Genomic DNA, 22,807 nt, shown 5'->3' on the forward strand with positions numbered 1-22,807 from the left:
ATGGATTTAACTATTCTGGACATTTCATACAGGTGGAATCACACAGAATGTGGCCTTTTAGTGTCTGGCTTCTTTCACTGAACATAATGTTTTTAAGTTTCATCCCTATAGTAGCATGTATTAGAACATCATTCTTCTTTATGACTAAGTCATATTCTATTGTCCAGATATACCACATTTTGTTTATCCATTCATCAGCTGGTAGATATTTGGGTTGTTTCCACTTTTTTGGCTATTGTGAATAATGCTGCTATGAGCATTCATATACATTTTTATTTCTCAAGTCTATACTGAGTGGAATTATTAGGTCATTTGGTTACTCTGCTTAACTTTTTGAGGAACTTCCAGGCTGTTTGCATAGCTCCTGTTTTCTTTAACTATCAAAATCCTACTGGTTATTTCAAAACTTATGGGGGAAGAAGTCCCTTGCCCCCTCTTCTTTGTGAAACATTTCTCAAGGAAGGATGACTAGCTACCCTCTCTGTGATCCCACAGGGTTAGAGCTGAACTATTCCAGCACTAACCACCTGCACTGACATTGTCAATTAATTTATCTGTCCCCCTGGGCTGGGAGAGTCCTGGGAACAAGGGTTGTATCTCCCTCATTCTTGTGGCTCCAGCATCTGGCACATAGTGGGTCCCCAGCAAATGCGGGTTTGGTGAACGAATGAAATGGCACGTTTCTCTCTAGCAGTCTCATGGTACAGCTGAGCTTCAGAAGGGCTTCTTCAGATCAGAGGGCAGGCTGTACTGAGAGCCTCTTGGATGTGAGAATGAAGGCATGTGGGTAGAGCAGAAGGTGTGGGTTCATGAGGAGGCATGGGGGAGGGGGAGGCGGAATCTGCATGCATGGATGGGGTTCGACCACATGTCCTTAAGTTCAGAGACTGCCTCGGAATGAGCCAAATGAGAATGATCCAACGGACTTATGCTAGAAGGGAAAAGTAAGGACAATAAACATGGACAAAAACCAGGGTGTCTGATCACAGACAGGTGCTTCAGATAATACAGTAGCAGGCCTCACGCTGGGGCAGAGCTCTGCTATTTACAAAGCAATTTCCCACCTATTATTTCATTTGAGAGTCAGCATGTAGCAAGGAGGGAGCATGACTTTGGGGAGCAGCCAGCCTGGTTTAGAGCCTCTGAGCCCCACTCACTACTTGTGTGGTCAAAAGCCCATCACTTGACTCCATGCACCTCCCCATATGCTCACCTGCAAAATGGGAACAGAACTCTTTCTGCTCAGGGTGATTGTGAGGATCAAATAAGTGGAGGTGGTGGAAGTGCACTGGAAGGTGTAAATCTACCACAAGCGCAGCATTGCTCCCGAAGGCCTCCCTAGGATGCTGGCAAGGTAGTTATATTCATTTCCTCATGGAATCAGGAAGTTTTGAATCAGGGAGTGGGAATGGAAGTCACAATGATTGAACTCTTGCATGTCAGGCTTATTGCAGTCATCGCTCATGGTAAGCCTGTGAGGGAGGAATGGATTTTTCCTTATGGGCACTGGGGCTCAGAGAGGGTGAATCACTCACCTAAGGTCACACAGCTAGGAGGTGGCAGAGTATGGCTCAAAACCTTGGATTGTAGTGTTTATGCCTACCCTGTCATTCTTCCAAATCTCACAGTGCAGGAGCCTGGTTAGTGAATGCATTTCATTTATTAGCTTGGAAATGCACTTCCAGAAACCTGCCATATATTTTTAATAATTGGTATGTACACGCAATCTCTCGTCAGACGGCTTCCTGTCTGCTGTAAGACACAGATAAGAAAGGAAGAGATGAGCGGGCACAGGAAAACCTTCCATACCCATTGGCAGAACTCACTCCAGCACAGTTACCCTTCTTGATTTAATTCTCTGAGTCTTCTGTGTCTGACTCACATAAGAAAATGACTTCTTGGGTGAAAAATTAAACCGCTATGTGTGGATGTTCATAGTCTCGCTCTGGCTATAATGGTTCACAGGAGTGGGGTCTGCAGATTCAATTCCTCTGAGATTCCTGAGCCAGGACCATGCCGTGCTGGTCTCAGGGGGCCCAGTGACATGGAGTCAGATACAGAAAAAGAGCAAGATGAGGGACTAGCTCTGAGAGAGCTCAGAGGCATGGTGGCCAGGGTCCAGATAATAAATGCTTCATATAATAGCTCATATTCATTGAGCACTCTTGACACGCTGGGCACAGGGTAAGTTCTTGACACGCTGGGCACAGGGTAAGTTCTTTACAGGCACTGTCCCTTCTAATCCTCCTCAAAGCCCTAAACAATGGAAATTTATTCTTGCATAGTTCTGGAAGCCAGAAGTCTGAAATCAACGTGTCACAGAGCTGTGCTCCCTCTGAAGGCTCTAGGGAAGAACCCTGTGCCAACACCAGCTTCTGGTAGCTCCAGGCATGCCTTGGCTTGTGGCTGCATCCCTCTGATCTCTGCTCCCATCTTCACATGACCTTCTCCTCTGTATCTAAGGACACGTCATTCGATTTAGGGCCAATCAAGGTAATCCAAATGATTTTATCTTAGGATCTTTAATTACATCTGCAAAGACTTTTTTTCTAGATAAGATTACAGTCCCAGCTTCCAGGGGTAAGTCTGCACATATCTTCGGGGGGCTCACAATTCAACCCACTACACTTATCTAACTTCACAGAGTCAGTGGCTGAGCTGGGATCTGAAGTTAAGCCTAACACCAGAGTCCATTTGCTTGACCACAATGGGCTAAGTGCTACTTAATTACCTGCTGTGTGACTATGGGCATGTTATTAACCCCTCTGTGCCTCAGTTCCCTCATTTACAGACTGAGGATAATAATGGTAACTACTGCATGGGGTCGTTGTGAGGATTAAGCGGGTTGACAACGGAGAGCACTCGAAACAGTGTCTAGCACAGAGTATGCACTCAACAAAAGCTGTTGCTATTATTATTTTTGTTACTGTCATACCAAGACCACGCAGCTTCTTTGGAATCCTGCTACTGAGGATGAGGCTGGACTGGGGCGCAGTGCTCTCAGATATAATTTGCTGGGTTTAAAGATCTGCTGACAAGTGCTTCACTCTTAGGCAACACCAATCAGATGATCACAGATGTGAAAGAGGTTTAAATATTTATAAGGGAACAGTACGCTTAATGGACACTAATACTTTTGAAAGCATCAATGAAGAGAGTGTTTCTTTAAAACAAAACCAAGTGATGTGGAAAAAGCAGGAAGTATGAGGAGGCCACTAGACCAATCCCAGTGCAATTGTTCCCTAGTTACCTAATAGCACATGGCCTGGCTGGGGACAGTTCCAATGTGTAGCAAGGTTGCCTCAGGCCTGTCAGTTCACCCCTCCAGCCTTAGTTTCCTCCTCTCTCTCCTTTTTGGATGCTTCCAAAGCAGAGAGAATATCTTGGAGGCAGGGCGGACCAGAACCCACAGCCGAGGTCAGTAGATGGAAGGTAATGAAAGGCAAGAATGAATGATGTCACGGTGCTTTGTAAACTGTGTATGCTGCAGAAATGTGAGGCACTCATTATTACAGAGTATGTGTTTGTCAACTGTTGGGCACCTGTACCCAATAGTGTAGACCTGCGGTTAGGGTCCCAGTCTGGAGAAGGGCAGGGCAGTGGTGGGCTGGGCACTGAGAGCTGGGCAGCCCCAGAGATGATGCTGCTGCCTCCTGAGCTCTTAAGAGGGGACCACAGGTCGTGTCTGTCCTCTGAACTGAACTGAGCATCTCTGAGTCATGTTAAGCATTCCATCCCAAGTCAAGGTCAAAATGACTCAGTATTTGAAGTTCAATCCACTGTCACTTTAGGGAGAAATTCCAATGGCAGAAAATAATGAACATGCCACCCAGTGGCCGGCGGTTCCATTTCAGAGCCACCGGGGGTGCCGGGCGCCCAGGCACAGCAGTTCCCTGGCCTTCTGTGGTTTCTGCAACAGCGGGGCAGCTGTGCTAGCACACCTGAAGGTCTGCTCTGGCACTTGCTCACCCTCTGCCTCCCACCTGCAACGAACAATGCTGCAGAAATAGAGATCTTGTAGCTTTTCTTCCTTTCCCATTCTTTGCTCTTTCTCTTCCACTGGGGGAACAATTATTCAAAGGATGATTTAAGGATTTTCAGAAGAACATGCGACTGGAGGGGCTCATTCAGCTCTGTGGGGTCTGCACACGTAAGCCTTCCCCGGTGACCCTCTCTCTGAGTTTGCATGTCATCTGTCACCATCACGTTCTCCAGCTGGGGGTTGTGGTGCAGGTTGGCAGGATACCAAGTGGACTTTAGGTTTCTTGGATTTAGACTTTTCTTCTCTTACCTTTTAACCTTAAATGTATTGTCCTGACTGCTTCTAACCTTGGTATCCAAAGTGCAGTCCTGGGCCCTCCCTAGAGTTTGGTGAAGGACTGGTCCAAAAAGTTCCAAAGTTTTAACCTTGGCTGCACACTAGAACCCATGGCAACTGTAAAAAATCACAATGTCCAGGCCTCTTTCCAAACCAATTAAATCACTGTGTGTGTGTGTGTGTGTGTGTGTGTGTGTGTGTGTCCTGTGTACCAGTATTTTTAAGAAAGATCTCTTCTGGGTGACATAGCCAGGATTGAGAACCACAAATCTAGACTATCTTTAAAATCATTTAAAAACCTTCCTCTCTTTAAAATATTACTGAATTTTCTTTTCAGACTCAACATATTCATGCACTAATTTAAGCCAGCTGTTGGGCAACTGCATCACTTGGTCCAAGGTTGTCAATGGTAGAGAGAATCATGGCATGGAAGCTTATTCATTTGTTTGTTCATTCATTCATTTGTTCGTTCGTTCATTCATTCATTCATTCACTTATGCATTCCTTTGCTCATCACTCACTTGTCCACTCAAACAACATATATTGAGCACCTACTATGTTCCTGCCAGACCCTATGCTAGGCTATGGGGATGAAGCACTGAGCAAGAAAGACAAGGCTGCTAGTTCACGGAGCTCACATTCTAGTGGAGAAAGACAGAAAATAGAGGAGAACATGAGGGATAAAGGCTGTGATGGAGAAACAGGGTGAGGTGAGACAGAATGTTAGAGGCCAGTTAAGACTTTAATATTGTTAGCATAGCAATTCTCCCCAAATCAATCTACAAATTCAGTGCAACCCCTATGAAAACCCCAATGTCTTTTTTGCAGGCATGGGACAATGGATCCTGTAATTCATCTGGAATTTCAAGGGCCCTGAATAGCCAGGACAATAGTGAAAAAAGAACTAAGTTGGAGGACTCACACTTCCCAATTTCAAAGCTTTTCAAAAGCTACAGTCATCAAGACAGGGTGGCGTTGGCATAGGATAGGCATATGGATTGATGGAATAGCATTTGGAGACCAGAAATAAACCATACATCAATGCTCAGTTGATTTTCAATAGGTGTTAGAAGAGTATTCAATGAGGAAAGAATATTCTTTTCAACAAATGTTGATTCAGCAACTAGATATCCACATGCAAAGGAATTAATCTGTACCACTACCTTGCACCATATACAAAAATTAATAAAATTTACCAAACACCTAAATATAAAAGCTAATATTATGTAACTCAGAAGAAAACCCAAGTGTAATAAATCTTCATAACCTGGATCAGGTAATGGTTACTTAGCTATGATATCTAAAGCACAAACAACCAAGTAAAAACAACCAAGTAAAAAAATAAGATAAATTAAACTTCATCGAAATTAAATTTTGTGTGTGTGTGCCACAGGATATTACTGAGAAAGTGAAAAGACAACTCAGAATGGGAGAAAATGTTTGCAAATAATATATCTGACAAGAGTCTAGTATCCAGAATATATAAATAATCCTTACAACTCAACAACAAAAAGACAAACAATTCAATTAAAAACAGGCAAAAGACTTAAAAAGATGTTTCTCCAAAGAAGATATACAAATGGCCAAGAAGTACATGAAAAGATGCTCCACATCATTAGTCATTTGATAGTCCTTCTCATCAAAGCACAATGAGGTACCGCCTCACATCTGATAGGGTAGCTATAATCAAAAGGCAGATAAACAGCAAGTATTGGTGACAATGCCAAGTCATTGGAACCCTCCTCATACATTGCTGGTGGGAATGCAAAATGGTGCAGCCATCGGGGCACTATTTAGTAGTTCCTAAAAATGTTAAAGAGTTACCACATGACCCAGCAATTCTAAATATATGTATGTGTGTGTGTGTATATCGTCGTCGTTGGCAGCCGTCCGTCTCGAGAGACGATGGTGTAGCTTCTTAAGAGTCTATCTGCACCGCCGAGAATGGCTGTGCAGTCCGACTCGGGAGTGACACGGTATCTGTCTCCTCCCGTGTTGAATCGACATCTTGCGATGACGCTGGAGTGTCCTCTCCAGTGAAGCTGAAGCTACAGAGCCTGGGCAGGGTGATATGGAGGGTCTGCTGTTGCCCATGCAGCAGACCCCCCCTCTCTTCGCAGCTGAAGGGTCCAAGGGAAAGACGGAGTCAATACAGCTTGGCTTCAGGTGCGCCGCAGGAGTTGCCGGTGTTGACCACAACGTCAAACCGCCTTAGGGACTCCGGCTCCGGATTTTCTGTCGGGGTTTACTCCCTTAGCCTTTCCCCTGAAGAGGTATGCCGCAAGGCAGCGGAGGTTTTTTGGAGTCAGAGTTTTCCTTCTCTGATATATGATATATGTGTGTATATATATATATATACACATATATACGTATATGTGTGTATATATATAATGTGTATATATATCCAAGAGAATGAAAAACATATATCCACACAAAAATTTGTACATGAGTGCTCATAGCAGTATTATTAATAGTAGCGGAATTCAAAAAGTGAGAACAATGCAAGTATCCATCAGCTGATGAATGGATAAACAAAGGGTGGTATATCAATATTAGGGACTATTAGTCAGCCACAAAAAGGGATGAGGTATGAATACATGCTACAACAGGAGGAAACTTAAAAACACTGTAAGTGAAAGAAGCCAGACACACAAAAGCCCCATACATTGTATGATTCCCTTGGTATGAAATGTCCAAGGTAGGCAAATCTAAAAAGACATAAAGTAGGTTTGTGGCTGTCAGGGGCTGGAGGAAAGGGGAAATGGGGGTTCATGGATAAAAGAAACAGGGTTTCTTTTCATGGTGGTAAAAATGTTATGGCTGCACAACCTTATGAATGTACTAATATCCACTCTATTATACATTTTAAAACTGTGAATTTTATGGCATGTGAATTGTAGCTCAAAAAAAAAAAAATTCCTTTGCTATGTGAGAATGGTTTGGGAGGGGCAATGAATGGGAACAAGGAGCCTGCTTAGAAAGTTTTGGTGACAACTACAATAGGCAACAATTCAGTAGCTTAAACAATAAAGGTTGTTGTTTATCCTCATCATACCTCTTGCCCATTGTATGTCAACCGTAGCTGTAGCCCCCTTCTGGATGCCAGATGATGAGGGACGGTGGTGCTTTGGACCTCAGGGGGAGCAGTGGAGAGGGATTAGGAAAGGCAGTAGGGTCTGCAGGACTAGGACAGCCCTTCTCAGAGAATAGCCCATTGATCTAATAAGATGGCTCTGTGGCTTGATTATTCAAACACTCAGCTAATATTGTTTATTGAGTGTGTACTCCATGCCAGGCACTTTTCCAGGTGCTGGGGAATAGCAGTAAATAAAATACAGCCATCCCTCTTTCTGAGCTCTCATGAAGCTCACTTTCTAGTGGATGGGGTGGTGTCTGTGACAGTGATAGGACGTTGGATGGACTTTTTACTATAGTACTCGTTATGGTTGGACATCAATACCTGCTTGTCTCTCCCCTCTGGGCCTACTGAAGGACTGCTCTTCCTGCCCCACAGACCTCATGCATGGAGAGTTAGCATGTTCTGAACATTGCAATATGAGCAGAAGTGACATGTGACAGTTTGGAGTGGAAACGTTAAAAGTCAGTGTATGCTTTGCCATGCACTCTTTCCCTTTGCCACAAAAACTGTCCCAGAAGGTGCCCCACCAGCTATGTCCTGGAGTTAGCATGCTATGGGTGCAAGCTACAGTTGACCCTCCATGGACAAGTGTTATGATGACTAAAGAATCTTTATTGTTTTAATCCACTGAGTTTCTCTTCTTTCGTTGTTACCACAGCAAAACTTAGCACATCCTAACTAACACATGTTCCCTCTCACTTTTTCAAGTTCTGTAGAACATGAAATCCTAACTCAATCCTAGGTCATACTTTGGAAAAGTAGGGCCAGTACCTTAGCACAGTAACTCAAACTTAAAACCAAGAGTCTGCAGGCATGTGTCATGGAGAAGATGGTGTTGGTAGCAGTCCACCCTGTGTGTGCCCGTTAGACTGTAGTCTGTAAGGGAGCCAGAGCGCAGCAGCCCCATATCTGCTGGAGAAGCACCTGGTTGACACACCATTTATAGAGAGGTAGTTTGATTGGAATTCCCCCACAAAAAAGAAGGAACGTCTCTGTGGTTGCCATAGCCTATGTTTCTGCTGATACGGATGGGCAGAAAACTCATCAAAATGTAAAGCTGTCTTTGCTCAAAAACTGAAATGGCTTTACCAAGACACACAGTAGTCAGAAGATGTCAGGATCACAGACTGTTTTTCATGGATTTGAGAATTTCTTATAAACAGCCCAGGCCCCAGACAGCATAGGACAGTAGAGACCAGAGTTTCTTGTCCCTTCGTGCCCATGGTCATGCTGTGTCTTTTGTTTTGTGTCCTGAGGGGCGTCTAGAGCCCAAGTGCCTTCTGAAGGTACAAGGGACACCGATAAGGAGCATGAAAGAAAACTCAGTCTATCGAAGAGGGCCCAGACAAGAGGTGCAGAGACACAGCTGTGGCTGGCGGAGCCCTTCTGTCTCCACACGTGCCCGCAATGCTGACTGCAGCTTGGGCTGAGCCGGGACGTGTGCCAGAAGGCAAATGTCTGTGGACATCCTTAAAATGTCTCCGTGGCATATCATTCCAATTAAATCTCACCTAGCGTTCTCATTTTAATAACGTAATCTGGAAATTACATCTTGCTCCCTCTCCCAAATGGTCTGAGGCAGCACACAGGCAAAGCCCAAACACACAGGACAGTTAGAGAAATAAAGACAAATGATCAGTAGAAGAGATAATCCTCCAGGAACCTGAGAGATGGTCACTGCCCCAGGTGTTGAATTTGGCTCCAATTTTCTGGCAGCCATGGTTAAAAAGAAAACAGCGGCTTTTTCAGTTAGGACTGCCTGACTGCCTGATGGAAGGAAGGAAGAGACACCAGTTCATGGGAAGAGCACAGCCTGTCTCCTGGTGCTAAATTCCGCTAGGATTTATCCTGTGGACCTTTATCTCGGGGGCACTAAGTCATAAACTGAACAACAGTCCTTCATAGAAGATGCTGAATCATTCTTCAACTGGCAGCTTTAGCCCCATAAGTGGGCCCTTGATAAAAGGTGAAGGTGGTAATATTAAACTGAATGGCAAGTAGGCAAAGACAGGTCTTGGAGAATCCGGCTTAATGGGCCCAGACAGATGGGTTGAAGTTGGACATGTGGCAGCAGGGGGAGAGAGTTCCAGGGTGAGGGAACAATTTATTCAGTAAATATTTACTGAGTACTGACTCTGAGCCAGGCCTTGTCAGTGGGTGCTGGGGACACACGGATGGCCTTGGCCTCTGAGGTCATGGACCAGGGGGACCAAGTGCTTAGACAGGCAATTATCAATGGTGTGACCAGATGAGGGGGCAAATGGGGTGAGGTGGGGGCCTAGGCAGATGCACCCAAGGCAGCCTATGGGTCCCAAGGCTCCCAGAGAAGATGCTTCTGAGCTGCCTCTTGAAGGTCAAATAGGAATTTTTGACATGAAGGCGGCAGGTTAGGGTGGGAAGGAGGGCATTCTGGGGAGAGAGGACAGCACATCCAAAGGCGGGGAGGAAGGGAGAGCGTGATGCCGTGAAGTGCAATAGCTCAGGAGAGCTGAGCACAGCCGTGGGGAGGGGGCTGAGAGATGAGGCTGGGGAGGCGGCCAGGTCCTCGAGGGCCTCCTGAACTGCTGCCTGTGCGTGTCCTCCTCTAGGAGATGCAGAGACTTTTAAACAGAAGGATATGATCAGAGCTTTAGATGGTGCAGCCCTTTCCTGAAAGGAGGCTGTCGGGCTAGCCAGGGTGGCCCTCAGCTAACAGACGCACTGGAGGTCCACGCTGAGTACCACTGCCCTGCCTGGAGCTTGGCCTGCATCTGGCTGGGGCCCCAGCCTTGGCCACCCGGGACCTCAGGGATGACTAGGAATGACAAAGACCTGTCCCACTGTCCAGGGCTGGCAGTGATGACCCATCTCTGGAACGTGACCCTTAGCATCAAAGCCGTGGGCCACCAGGCTGCCTGTGAGCAGCCCACAGAGCGGAGTGGATCTGGATCTTCAGCACTCGTCCCACCCTGGCCATTCCGATAATCTCTATTTCAAAATGAATAGCATGAGATGGGGCTTGAACAAGCTTTATGGAGGCTCCAGATGTTTCCAGAAAGTCTCTGCTTTAGGATTTTTTAGAGCAACTGCAGAGGGAGGTAGAAGATAAGTTAAACTTATTTACAACTGACTCTGTATTTGCCTCTTCCAATATCTGTTTCCATAGGAACAACTGGAATAAGCCACTAGTTTCAAAGCCAAGTGTAGTCCACGGCTTCTAAAGCCCCGATTTGCTTCCCTGGAAAAGGATGGCAAAAGCATGGAATATGGAGGGAAGTTTGAAATAGTCCTCTGTCCCCAACTGTCCTTAACTAGATTACTGCCCATATGGCCAGAAAGCCACAGGACCCAGAGCACAAGGGATTCTTGCTGGAGGCAGCCTGCCGCCATTGCTGGGAGTGAGTGCCATACAGGGCTCCCATGGGTGAGCGCACTGCACAGAATTACATCTCTCCTGCCGCCTGCCTGGGCAGCAGATGGGGAAAGGAAGGCTGCAGGGAGTGCAGGCTGCCTCCGTGGCCGCCCTGTGGCTCTCCTGGGTGTTCAGTGTTCAGCGACCTTGAGTGCTGTCCACCATTTTCTGTTTCAACGCCTTTTCAGAATGGTTCAGGGGAGGTGCAGGAGGTGGCCTGGTCTAGGAGGAAGGCCTGGGGGAAAAAATAAACCACCCTTCCACCTAGATTCACAGGCTGTCATCACCCCGTGAGTATGCACTGCTTTTACTTGGGGGGAAATTAACTCAAATTATTTTTCCCTAAAAGAAAAAAAGCCCCAGATGGGTGTGTGTGTGTGCGCACACAGGCACAGTGTCAGTTCTTGGTTTTCATCTCACTCGATCTAAAAACAGCATTTGACACACTTCATCAAAACTTTCTTCTTGAACCACTTTCTTCCTCTGGTTTCCTAGACACCAGACTCATCTGATTCTCCTCTCATCTCTGTGGCTCTCCTTACTGGTCTTTGTTGTTTCCCTCCTACCTCTTCAATCTCCAAACACTGGCGTGATTAGAGTTGTGTCCGTGGTCCCCTTCTCTTCTCTACCTATACGCCCTCCACGGTCTCATCCAAGGCTTTTAATCCCATCTCGGTTGACTGCATCCAAGTTCCTACCTCTAGCCCACAGCTCTCCCTGACCTCCAGACCTGCATGTTCAACACCTACTCCCGTCGCCACTAGTAGAGTAGGTGTTCAGAAAAGGAGATTTTCCCCCAAGAATACAACCTATACTTTATTCCCATAGATCTTTATCCCCACCTGCTACATCTGAGATGCAGAAACATCCAATCTTCTCATCACTCTGTAAAGCAGAGGAAGGAAAGGCTGAGGTGCCGTGAAGGAGCACAGAGCACAAGCGTGGGGCCAAGTCATGGTTGGGGCACCTGTCATCCTCACCTTGGTCTAGGGCATTTGTCTCTGGAGACTTCTCCTTCCTCCTTCAAATCTCCCCTGTGCATGAACTGCCCTCTCTCCCGTGCCCCTGTCCATGGATGGCTCTCTCTCTTAGCTTCTGCCTTCCTTTCTGACACCACTTTGAAGTCCCCTTCCCTGGCTTCTCCTCCTGTTCCCATCGCCGCTTAATGTTTCTAGGGCTCCAGTCAGGATGTCTTCACTTCTTCCTGTACCTCTCTCTGGGGACCACACTCATTCCCTCAGCTTCCATCCTCAATGTGCTAACTGCCCCTCCCCCAAGTCTATCCAGTGGACAAACTGCTCCCTTGTGCCCTAGGGCCTTGTGCCCAATCTTCCAAGCCCCTCTGCTCAGAAACGAACCCCTCATGTTCCCTCCCAAACCCGCTCCTCATTCCGCCCTCTGCCTCAGTGAAGAGATCCTCCATCCACCAATCAGGCAGCCCTTGCTGCCTCTCTGTCCCTACCCTTTGGGGTCAATCATTCACCAAGCCTTGTCATGTCTGCTTGCTTACTCTCTCAAATTCACCGACTTCTCTTTGTTCCCATTGCAACGGCTCTGCTTTAAGTTGCCATCAGCGCCTGCCTGGATTGCTGTCAAAAACATCTCTGAGCCATCTCTGGGCCTTCAGCCTCGCTCTCCAACTGTTCTCACCCTGCAGCCAGGGCAAAACTGATCATGCCACTTCCCTGATTAATTGTCTTTAATTTATAAGTTGTAACTTCTCTGTTTAGCACACAGGGTCCCTAACAACCCGGTTCTGCCCGGATCATCTTTGCTCTTCCTGTCACTTGCCCAAAGGCACCCTTAGCTTTGGCTGGCAAAAATATTTTATATATATGATCTTCAAGAAAAAAATGATACACTAACTTCATGCTTAATAATGAGAAATAATTGCTTTCCCTAAAATTGTGAACAAGGCAAGGATGTCCCCTCTCACCACGTCTATTCAAGATTGTACTGGGAGTCCTAGCTAATACAAAAATAAAGAAAGAAAGGAAATAAAAGGTATACAGATTGGGAAGAAAGAAATAAAATTGTTTGCAGATGACATGATTGTCTACATAGAAAGTCCCAAAGAATCAAGAAAAACCCTCCAGGAACTAATAAGCAATTACAACAAGTTTACAGAACACTAGCTTAATATACAAAAATCAATTGTTCCCTATATACCAGAAATGAGCAATTGGAATTTGAACTTAAAAACACAATACCATTCATATTAGCACCCAAACCAAAATTACTTAGGTATAAATCTAACAGAATATGCATAAGGTCTATATGAGGAAATCTATAAAACTCTGATGAAATAAATCAAAGTAGGTCTATATATATGGAAAGGTATTTGATATTCCTGGATAGGAGGACTCAATAAAGCATTGTTAAGACACCTGTTCTTCTCAGCTTGGTCTATTGAGATTCAATATAATTCCAATAAAAAAAGTAAGTTACTTTGTGGATATCAACAAACTGATTCTAAAGTTTATATGAAGAGGCAAAAGACCTGGAATAGCTAATACAATATCGAAGAACAAAGTCAGAGAACTTTGACACTATTCAACTTCAAGACTTACTATAAAACTGTAGTAATCAAGACAGTGTGGTATAAGTGAAAGAACAAACAAATAGATCAATGAAACAGAATAAAGAGCTCAGAAAGTGATCCATGAAAATATAGTCAACTGATCTATAATAAAGATGCAAAGGCAATCCAATGGAGAAAGATATGCATTGGGTTGGCCAAAATGTTTCTGTGGGGTTTTTTTTCTCTGTAAAATAGACACATTTTTCATTTTCTCCAATAACTTTATTGATTTGGTTATTTTTAGTATGTCCGTTAGCACCTCATGATTGTTCTAGGTTAATGTCTCAATTTAATTGCTATCAACTTCAACTGGTCTTCCTGACTGTGGAGCATCATCCAGAGAGAAACCTCCAGCACGAAACTTCACAAACCACTTTTGACACATTCAATTAGACACAGCACCATCTCCATACACTGCACGAATCTTTTGTGTGTGTGTGTTTCAGCTGTGTTTTTACCTTTCTTGAAATAATAAAGCATAATATACCAAAAATATTGTATATTTTCTTCCATTTTCAATATTAAAATGGCTACACAAAAATGCACTAATTTTGATAAGTATTTTTTTAAATGCATGCTGATATGACAGCTGTCACAATACAATTTAACGAAATTGTTCTAAATGAAGTTAAAGATAGCTAAGCTCTACTAGAGCCATCTTACAGGAAAAACCAAATGAATTTTTTGGCCAACCCAATATTTTCAACAAATAGTGCTGGAACAGCTAAGCATTTATATGCATAAAAATGAATCTAGACATACTGACCTTGCACCTTTCACAAAAATTAGCTCAAAATAGATTAGAGGCCTAAAAGTAAAATATAAAACTATAAAACTTCTAGAAGATAATAGGAGAAAATCTAGGTGACCTTGGATTTGGCAAGTTTTTAGATGCAACACCAAAAGCATGATCCATGAAAGAAATAATTAATAAGTCAGACTTTATTAAAATTTAAAAATTCTGTTTTGCAAAAGACAATGTTAAGAGAATGAAAAGACAAGATATAGACTGAGGGAAAGTATACCTGGCACATAACAAAAGCTATGTACATACTTATTAAACAAAAATGAATGAGGTTGTGGCAGTGGGAAGCCTCCAGTAGGACTTCAGAATCCGATTTTCACGCCCTGGACGCTTGCTGGGACAGTCGCCTCCATGGCTCCTTCCTGTTATTCTCAAACCCTTCATCCTGTTTATTTATCAGAATCTATGTGATCTAAAATAACTATGCTTATTTGTCTGCATGTTTACTGTCTATCAGTCCCCGCTAGCCTGTGGGCGCCATGAAATCAAAAGCTGTGGCTGCGGTGCTCACTTCTCTCTCCCCAGTGGAAGATGGAAGACATGCGCGGGGTGCGGGGCTGGGCAGTGAGGGAGGTTGCTCAGATGTCACCCTGTCCTGGAGAAGCTGGTGGTTCAGTGGCGGAGGTGGTGGGGGGAGTGGCGGTCAGGGATGCACTCGGCACAGATGAACAGCAGGCTAAGCGTCCCTACAGAGGAGTATTTAGGGTGCTAGGGATGGGAGCGGGTAAGAGCAGGCTTGTAAATCTGGGAGAGCCAAGGAACTCAGGGACGTATCCCCCCAGAGGTATCACAGGGTCCTAGTACTGAAGTTCAGTTACTTGTCAGAGAAGGTTCCAGAAAAGGGGGGGGGGGCATGGGAACAGGCTTGAAAATGAAACACAGAGAAAGGCCTGTGACTGAAATCCTGACATGTTCAGAATGTTCAGAACAATGTAAGGCATCTGAGGTAGGGGAGGGTAGATCTTTGATTACCTCACCCCGAAGTGCAGACTTTCTTTCTCCCTGAGGGTCCTGGAGAAAAAACAGCCCCTTGAGGAGAATTTAGGACACCTCATCCCCTGGGCACAGTGTTCAACCATCACGCTGTGAATGACAGCACTGTTTGGTGCGGGACCGACAGGCTTGTGGGTCGACTAATCAAGGGGTTCTGCTACCACGACAACAGAATGACAGGGCAACCCTAAAATAAGAGAAAAAGAGGAGCAGTCCAGAAAAGGTTTAGAGAGAAATCTCAGCAGATACCTGGAGGGAAACAGAGACAGAGCATGTGGGCTGAGAGCCAGAACCGGCTCTCCTCCATCCCCACCTCGGAAGGTCTGGGTGCCCCAGACAGGACCCTCCCCTTTCAGACTCAGCTTCCTCATCTACCCCACAGCTCCTCAGTTTGAGCACCATTGCCCTGGAAGGTCTGGCAAGAGCTAGGGCTCTATGCACAGAACTTGAGACCAGCAGTACTTCTTACAGAAAGAAAGGAAAGGAGGGGTTGATAGCAAACCATCACTTATATGAATCAGACTGCGCAAGATTGATCTTTAAATGGTCCAAGGGGACAGGCTTCCTGGATCCATTTCTGGAGTCTGCTCTCTCAGGCTGACTCCAGCTCTACAGCTTCTCCCCTCCACAGCTGAGGCCTGGGAAACCCCTAGTGACTACTCAGCCCCCACCTTCACCTAGAATGCAGGTAGCAGCGCCCTATCTCCTCGTCTGCCCTTGGGCTCAGCATCAAGCCAGTTGGGTCTGGTTTCTGTCTCCCTGTGCCCACTCCAGGTCTTCCCATGGGCTGTGTCTGTCCTTTCTAACCTTCCTACATCCTGGGCCCTTGGTTGGCCCATGACTCATTTTAGTCCTCATCCTTATCTGCAGAATGTGGAAGCACTTCCTTGCCCTACCCACTTCACAGATCTGTGGCCAGTCACCAAAGGTCTATGAAAACCCCTAAAACCTGCAAAGCGCTGTCCTGTGTTGAAAGGTAAGGTGGAAGAGCAGTTAGTGGTATTGCCACTAACCTGCTGGGTAATCTTGGGTAAGTCATTGAACCTCTCTGGGTTTCTGTTTCCCCATCATTAAAATGCAATCGCACCTATTCCATAGAGTTATTGTGAGGATTCAGTGAGTTAACACATAAAGCTGCTATCATCCCCACCATCATTATGACTACTATTCGCATTACTGCTTGTGATTATCATCACCCCTAGCCTGGGGCCCAGGTAGCCAATGGCAGCTCTTCCTCATGTTGACCCTCTGTCTGGATCTCCAAATCCTGGTGGTGGGTGAAGAATTCCCTCGGGATGGAGTGGGGAGCATGATTGCTCCTTTGCCACCTATGCAGATGAATGGTGATATCACCTTCCTTCTGGCTACAGCCTGTCTACCCAGGTGACCTCAGCTGAGTTCCTGCCCCCTTGATCCAGAGGCACCGCCGGCGCTGGCTCTGTCTGGGTCTGCTGGGTCTGCTTCCTCCTGGGATGCACACTTCAAGCGACGAGGTGGAGGCGTACAGCCCCTAAATCTCCCTCCTAAATCTGCGCTGCCAGAACTGCATCCTCAGCCCCTGCCTGACTGTGTAATTTTTTATGGGGCTGAGTAATCCCTCGGTCTGTCTCCAGACAAACGAGTCTGGGCATCTTATTTGCTAGAAATCCTTGTTCAGAAGGATTAAAGCTTCCCAATGCATAAAATGACCATTTCCAGTTTAGTTTAAGAATTCACACTAAAATCCACAAAAACATTTCCCTGACAATGCGGTGGGAGAACTGGAGAGAACTCCAGTTTTCTCAATAGGACTTACTACACCACAGGGAAATCATACCATAGAGCACACCCCGTTCAGCCATCTTGCTCAAACAAAGGCATGTTTACCCATTCTAAGAGAAAAATCAACAAAAATACAACTTCCTTAATCTTTAACTTCCCTAATCTGGAGCATCCTAGGAAGATCATTGAGTGAAGGGCAAGGCAGAATGCATGACTACTCCAATATATATTTAATGATACATTTATGTAACTTATTTTTAATTTTAACAAATTTCTGATATCAAATGCGTGAAAATAAACCTATTGTTTATCACGCTGAAAATCATATAGTAACTCAAAGGAGCTCTCAGCATGCTTATTCCCTGGTAGCACTCATCAGGGAACTTATTTTAAAGAAGATAATAAAAAATGCCACGTAATTTCCGAACCAGTTGATAGATTGCATATAAATGGGGATTTCTACAATGTGTAGAAAATATACTCATTTAAGCAGCCCAACATGTCCCCTTAATTCTGCGTATAGCAACATACCTAGACAAATGTTTTGCCATGTTCCCCCCACAGGAGTGAAGACCTTCTATCTGGCCTTCCTGAAATAACGTAGGTCTCAAATGGAAGGGAATGGAAATAAAGAGGTGTTCCTGATAGACAGTGTGGTCCACATGGACCTGTGATGACTCCCCCGTGACTACCCTGATTTCTTCTTGAAAGTGCGCCCGGGGCAGCCGAATAGCCGGGCTGCCTCTGCCCCACGTGCCCAGGAGCAGCGTCCCACAGGCCTCCCTCCCACCGGCACTTGCACTTACCTCCATGCTGTACTGCTCCACCGTCCTCCTCAGGGGGTCCACGGCCTGCCAGCAAATCAGGATGCACAGGTCGATCAGCAGCATGCCCCCGACGATCACAAGCAGTTTCTGGTCCTTGATGATCTGCAGAGAGGGCAAGAGCAGGGCGCAGCAGACGTGAGAGGGAGCTTCCCAGACAGAAGCTGAGAGTCGGCCACCTTCAGCTGGAGAATCTCCTGAGACTCTCCACCGCCGACAGGATGAGTCAGCCAAGCTCTTTTGCTTGACATTCACGCTCTTTCCTGTGCTTGGCCTGGCCACGCCTTGCACACGTGCATACACTCAGGTAAGTCTGACAACTCCTTGTCTGTGGCCCTGCTGTGGTTTTCACCTCCCATTCCTTCTCACGGGCTGGTTCTTCTGCTGAAACACTCTTTTCTTCTGGTCTGGCAAACTTCAAACAGTCCTTAAAGACCCAGATTCATTGTCACCTCCTCCATGAAGTCCTCTCTCACTCCCACAGCAGAACTAATTACTCCAATAGCACTGTTCGCATGCTTATCAGGAATAGAAATAGCCGTATGAGCAACAACAACAAAAAGAATAGCTAGCATTTAATGAACACTTACTCTGTGCCAGCCTCTGGGTTCGCTCTTTATATACATCATTTCATATAAAAAGACACATATTATCATTCCCATTCTATGGATTAAAAAACTGAGGCTAGTGCAGGGTTACATAACTAGCTCAGTATAATATTGCTGCTAAGAGGTGAAGCCCAGATGTGAACCAAATGCCTCCTATCTCCAGAGTCCATACCCTCCAATATTTACAGCACTGACCAGGCATTATATTAAGTTGTATATACATCTGCCCTCCTCAGTAAACATTTCCTTGTGTACCCTCAGTACCTAGCAGGGCCTAGCATGCAATAGGGAGTTTGATGGGTTGAACTGAGATGAAGGAACATAAAAAGAAGAAACATAACTTCCATCCCTCTTTGCAGCCTCTGACATCTTTATGACACTGAGAGCCCCGCCCCACTTTCTGTCCATTTGATAGGGACCGGCCTTGGGGCAAATGCTGTCTTGTGCTTCACTCACTGCATGTTTGGGTACCCCTCCCGCCCCCCAGTAAAAGCTAATGTGATGAAGTAGTTCTAGAAAAGATTATAGAAAAATAAACAAAACCAAGGCAGAAGCTTAAGAAATATCACCAGGTCTGGCTTTTAACGATTAAAGCCATTGTTAAACTAGAAATAGAAGAAACTCAAGGGGCCTCTCTGCAGATGAACTGTAATAAGAACAGGAAGAGAGCATTTTTGAATTAGTGCCAAAGAGGTGCAATCCACCAAAACCACTTTATCCGGGGGCGGGGGCTGGCAAAGCCCCCTCTTTGCGATTTTCCAGAAGCATCTAGTGAACCGCTGATGCTTTGCATAAATCCAGCTAACCTTCGCCCTCTGGGGAGCTAAGCAACTCTCTGACAGCCGTGAGAGGTTGGGGCAAAAGGAAGAAATGCCCGAGGAGCTTAGGACTTGGAGGGAGGACCGTCTGGCAGGGTTGATGCTCATGCAGGGCAGTGAGAGCCCCCAGGCATTTGCCCACGCTGTGCCTGAGCCCTGGAAGGTCTTCCCCGAACCTTTCTGCTGGCACCCTCCTACCCTTATGTCCTATGAGTAGCTACTTCACGCTATATGTGTGAGCATTTGACTCATGCCTGTCTTCCTACTACACTATGAGCTCTGCGCAGCTTGGCTTTTGCTAATTGCCCTATTCTTAGCACCTGTCTGAGCCGCGCATAGAGAAAGTACTCAGTAAGCATTACTGATGGGTGATGATCTAAGAAAACATGCCCCGGGCACTCACTCGTGCCAGGCCCTGTGCTGGCCACTGGCGACAGAGATGGACAGACCCTGGCGCTGCCCTCCAGGGTCGGCAGGAGAGACAGACTTGTCACGATGATTATAAGAGGGTGCTGGAGGAGAGGAAGTGGCTTCACGGAGGAGGAGGTGGAGGAGCTGGAGGCCACTGGGGGCTGGGGAGGAGGGAACATCGGCAGAGGAAGCAGCAGGGCAACATCACATGGCTGGAAGAGCTCCCTGGATGGCAGTGGAGGGGAGGGACTTCGTCATGCCACCCCTGGTTCTAGAGTCTCCTGTGACTCCCCATCACCCACAGGACAAATCCGGCCAAGCGACCACTCCCCAAACACCGTGTGCACATCACTGATGCTTAACGCCTCCTTACTCTGTGGCTGGGTTGTGTTTTTCACCCTCCAGGCCTTTGTAGGTGCTGGTTCTTTTGTCTGAAACACTCTGTTCTTTCTGTGAGAGGCTTTGTGCCATGGCTGGGTGAGTGGGGTGGGGTGCGGGTGGGTGTAGACAGGGCTGGCTGGAGGGGGAGAGCTTGCATGACATGCAATGAGGCCTCACGAAGGCCCACTGGCGGTGTAAGCCTCTCTAAGCATCGGTGTGATGAGGGCAATGTGCAACACTGAGGGGTGGACCTGAGGCGGGAGCCTGAGGTAGGAGACCAGTTAGAAGCTAGCGCAGTGGCCTGGTGAGCAGGCTTAATGCAGAGAGCAGTGACGACCAGGATGAGAGGCCACAAACACTGGGTGTCTTGTCCATCTGGCTTCAGCCTCTCAGTCCACCCCCTCCCCACACTTCCCCCACCAGGAAGTGCCTGCACCTCCAGACCCCATCTTTTCTGCCACGGCTTTCTTATGAGACTAAAGGCTGACTACTCTTCCTGTGGTCTTACTTCCAGGGTGCAGTGACCCTGAACTTGCGCAGCGGTCCCATTTTCTCCTGGTCTCTTCCTGAGAGCTCATGAGGGACAGGAGTGTGGAACACCTTATACGCCAGCACACAAAGCCTTGGGTCTGTTGGGATTGCACAGTCTGTACTGGACAAGAAGCAGTACATTGAAGGGAAAGAGCTGAGGAACACAGGGTGGGGCCACACTCAGGAGTCACCTGCAAGGGGAGGAGGCCTCCCTTCAGAGTGGATGCAGCACCTTTTCTGCTGCTGCCTGAATGCGAAGGCCCCCACGTGGCCCAGAGGGCCTTAAAACTTCCTTTTGATAAATGTGATAAAGTCTTTCCAATTTTAAGGCTCAAGTATGAACTTTGAGGTAGCATGGGGCAGTGGAAAGACAGGATTTGGGGTTACATGGATCTGGATTGGAGTCCTGGCTGCATCTCTTGCTACCTGTGTGATCCTGGGCAAATCACATCTTTCATGCTGCGTTTCCCATTTATAAGGTGGCTAGGAGCAGGGTGACTCAGGGAGCAGAGAGGCTCGCATATTATCTCTCAGTCTGGTGCCATGGGAAGGACACCGGTTCTGGATTTAGAAGACCTCATTCTAATCCCAGCTCTTGACAAATGTGATCTTGCACATGCTGTACAACGTGCTCTAAAACTGGGACCACTGAGCCCTCAGCTGCACAGTTGGTTTAACAGTAAAAGGAAATGTATGGCAAGTACCTACTTAGAGTGTCTGGCACAGATAAGATGCTCAAGAAATGGTAGTTGTTTGGCTACCATGACTTGGGTTTTGACAATTAGCGATTCTGTTTATGTGTCTGGTAATGACATCTAGGGGCAGAATGTGATATTGCACCTCAGCTCTACTAGACCCTGGACTAAACATCACACTGATGGATCCATGGTAGGAAGATCTGAGAATAAGAGGAGAGGGCGCGTCTAATTTCCTTTGGGCACCCTTTCCAAAGTCTGACACTTGGCCAGTGTTTGTGACCAAATGGATTTAAGCTACCTTTCATTTATTAATTGCAGAAACACTTATTGAGTGCCTACGCCAAGTGAGGTTCTAGTCTAGGCACTGGGGGCAGGGGACAAGATATAAATATCCGGCCGTCATAGAGTATGCATGATAGTGAGGGTGACTAATTGTGAATAAGTATATACAAAGTCAAGGAGAGCTGATTTAAAATAATCTTTTAAAAAGAGATCAAAAAATTTAAATTTCAAAAACAGCACTGACTGGGCAAAGAATCCCCACATGAAACAAGGCCATCTCTCAAGTGTCACCTCAGATTCTCTGACTTCCTTATTTTTTTCAGCTTTCTCCTCAAAAGCTATCTGAAGTTTTTGCTATATCACTGCAAATCGATGCCATCACATCCGCTCTCTCTTTGAGGCTGGGATGTTACTATTGCTCATCCTCACTGAGAGAGGAGGGAGCAAAGACACCCAGGAATGTGTAAGCACCAGGCTCTGGAATCAGATCTGAGTTTGCATCTGAAAACTAGCTATGCGATCTTACGTAAGTTTCTTAATCCCTCGGAGCCAGTGTCTTCATCTACAAAACGGGGATGATAACTGCACGGACCACGTGAGATTACCAGAGCTTGGCTTACAATTACTGTTCAACAGATGTCATCTGTAATTATTTTATTATTATCATTTTTTATCATCAGCTGAGGACATGCTTATTGATTTTAGAGAGGGGGAAGGGAAGCGGAGAGAGGGGGAGAGAGAAACATTGATGTGAGAGAGAAACACAGATTGGTTCCCCCTTGCACGTGCCCTGACCGGGAGCTGAAAGCTGTAACCCAGGCATGTGCTCTGACCTGGAAGCAAATCCACAACCCCTCGGACTACGCGGCAACACTCCAACCAACTGAGCCATACCAACCAGAGCGTCAGCTATTATTAAGAAATGTCACTTTCCATTGTTAGAGCAGGGATTAGCAAACTACTACAAGTGTGGCCCACTGCTTTTTTATAAATAAAGTTCTATTGGAACACAGCCATATCCATTCACGCATGTATATGGCTGCTTTTCCTCCGTAACAGCAGAGCTGAGTGGTTGTAGTACAGACCGTTTGGCCGGCAAAGCCTCACATATTTACTACCTGGCTCTTTACGGAAGAAGGTGGCTGACTCCCGGTTTACTGAAAAAGGCATCTCTTTATTTCTTCAAAAAACTTCAGATATTTTAACCAATTCATACTGTACTTCTCTCAGACCAATTCATTGCCTAATTCTGGGCACCATTCCAGG

General features: G+C 46.1%; 1 protein-coding gene across 1 annotated transcript in view; it reads right to left on the bottom strand.

The window, feature by feature from the left end:
* Nucleotides 1–22,807, bottom strand: part of GABBR2 (gamma-aminobutyric acid type B receptor subunit 2) — a 340,480-nt gene that overhangs the window by 35,182 nt on the left and 282,491 nt on the right. The window contains exon 13 of the mRNA XM_090274483.1: nucleotides 17,795–17,917. Coding sequence (XP_090130609.1) covers nucleotides 17,795–17,917 — 123 coding nt within the window. The remainder of the gene's footprint in view (nucleotides 1–17,794; nucleotides 17,918–22,807) is intronic.

Source organism: Furipterus horrens, unplaced genomic scaffold (genome assembly GCF_987537825.1).
Source record: "Furipterus horrens unplaced genomic scaffold, mFurHor1.1.pri manual_scaffold_4, whole genome shotgun sequence".
Classification (NCBI taxonomy): domain Eukaryota; kingdom Metazoa; phylum Chordata; class Mammalia; order Chiroptera; family Furipteridae; genus Furipterus; species Furipterus horrens.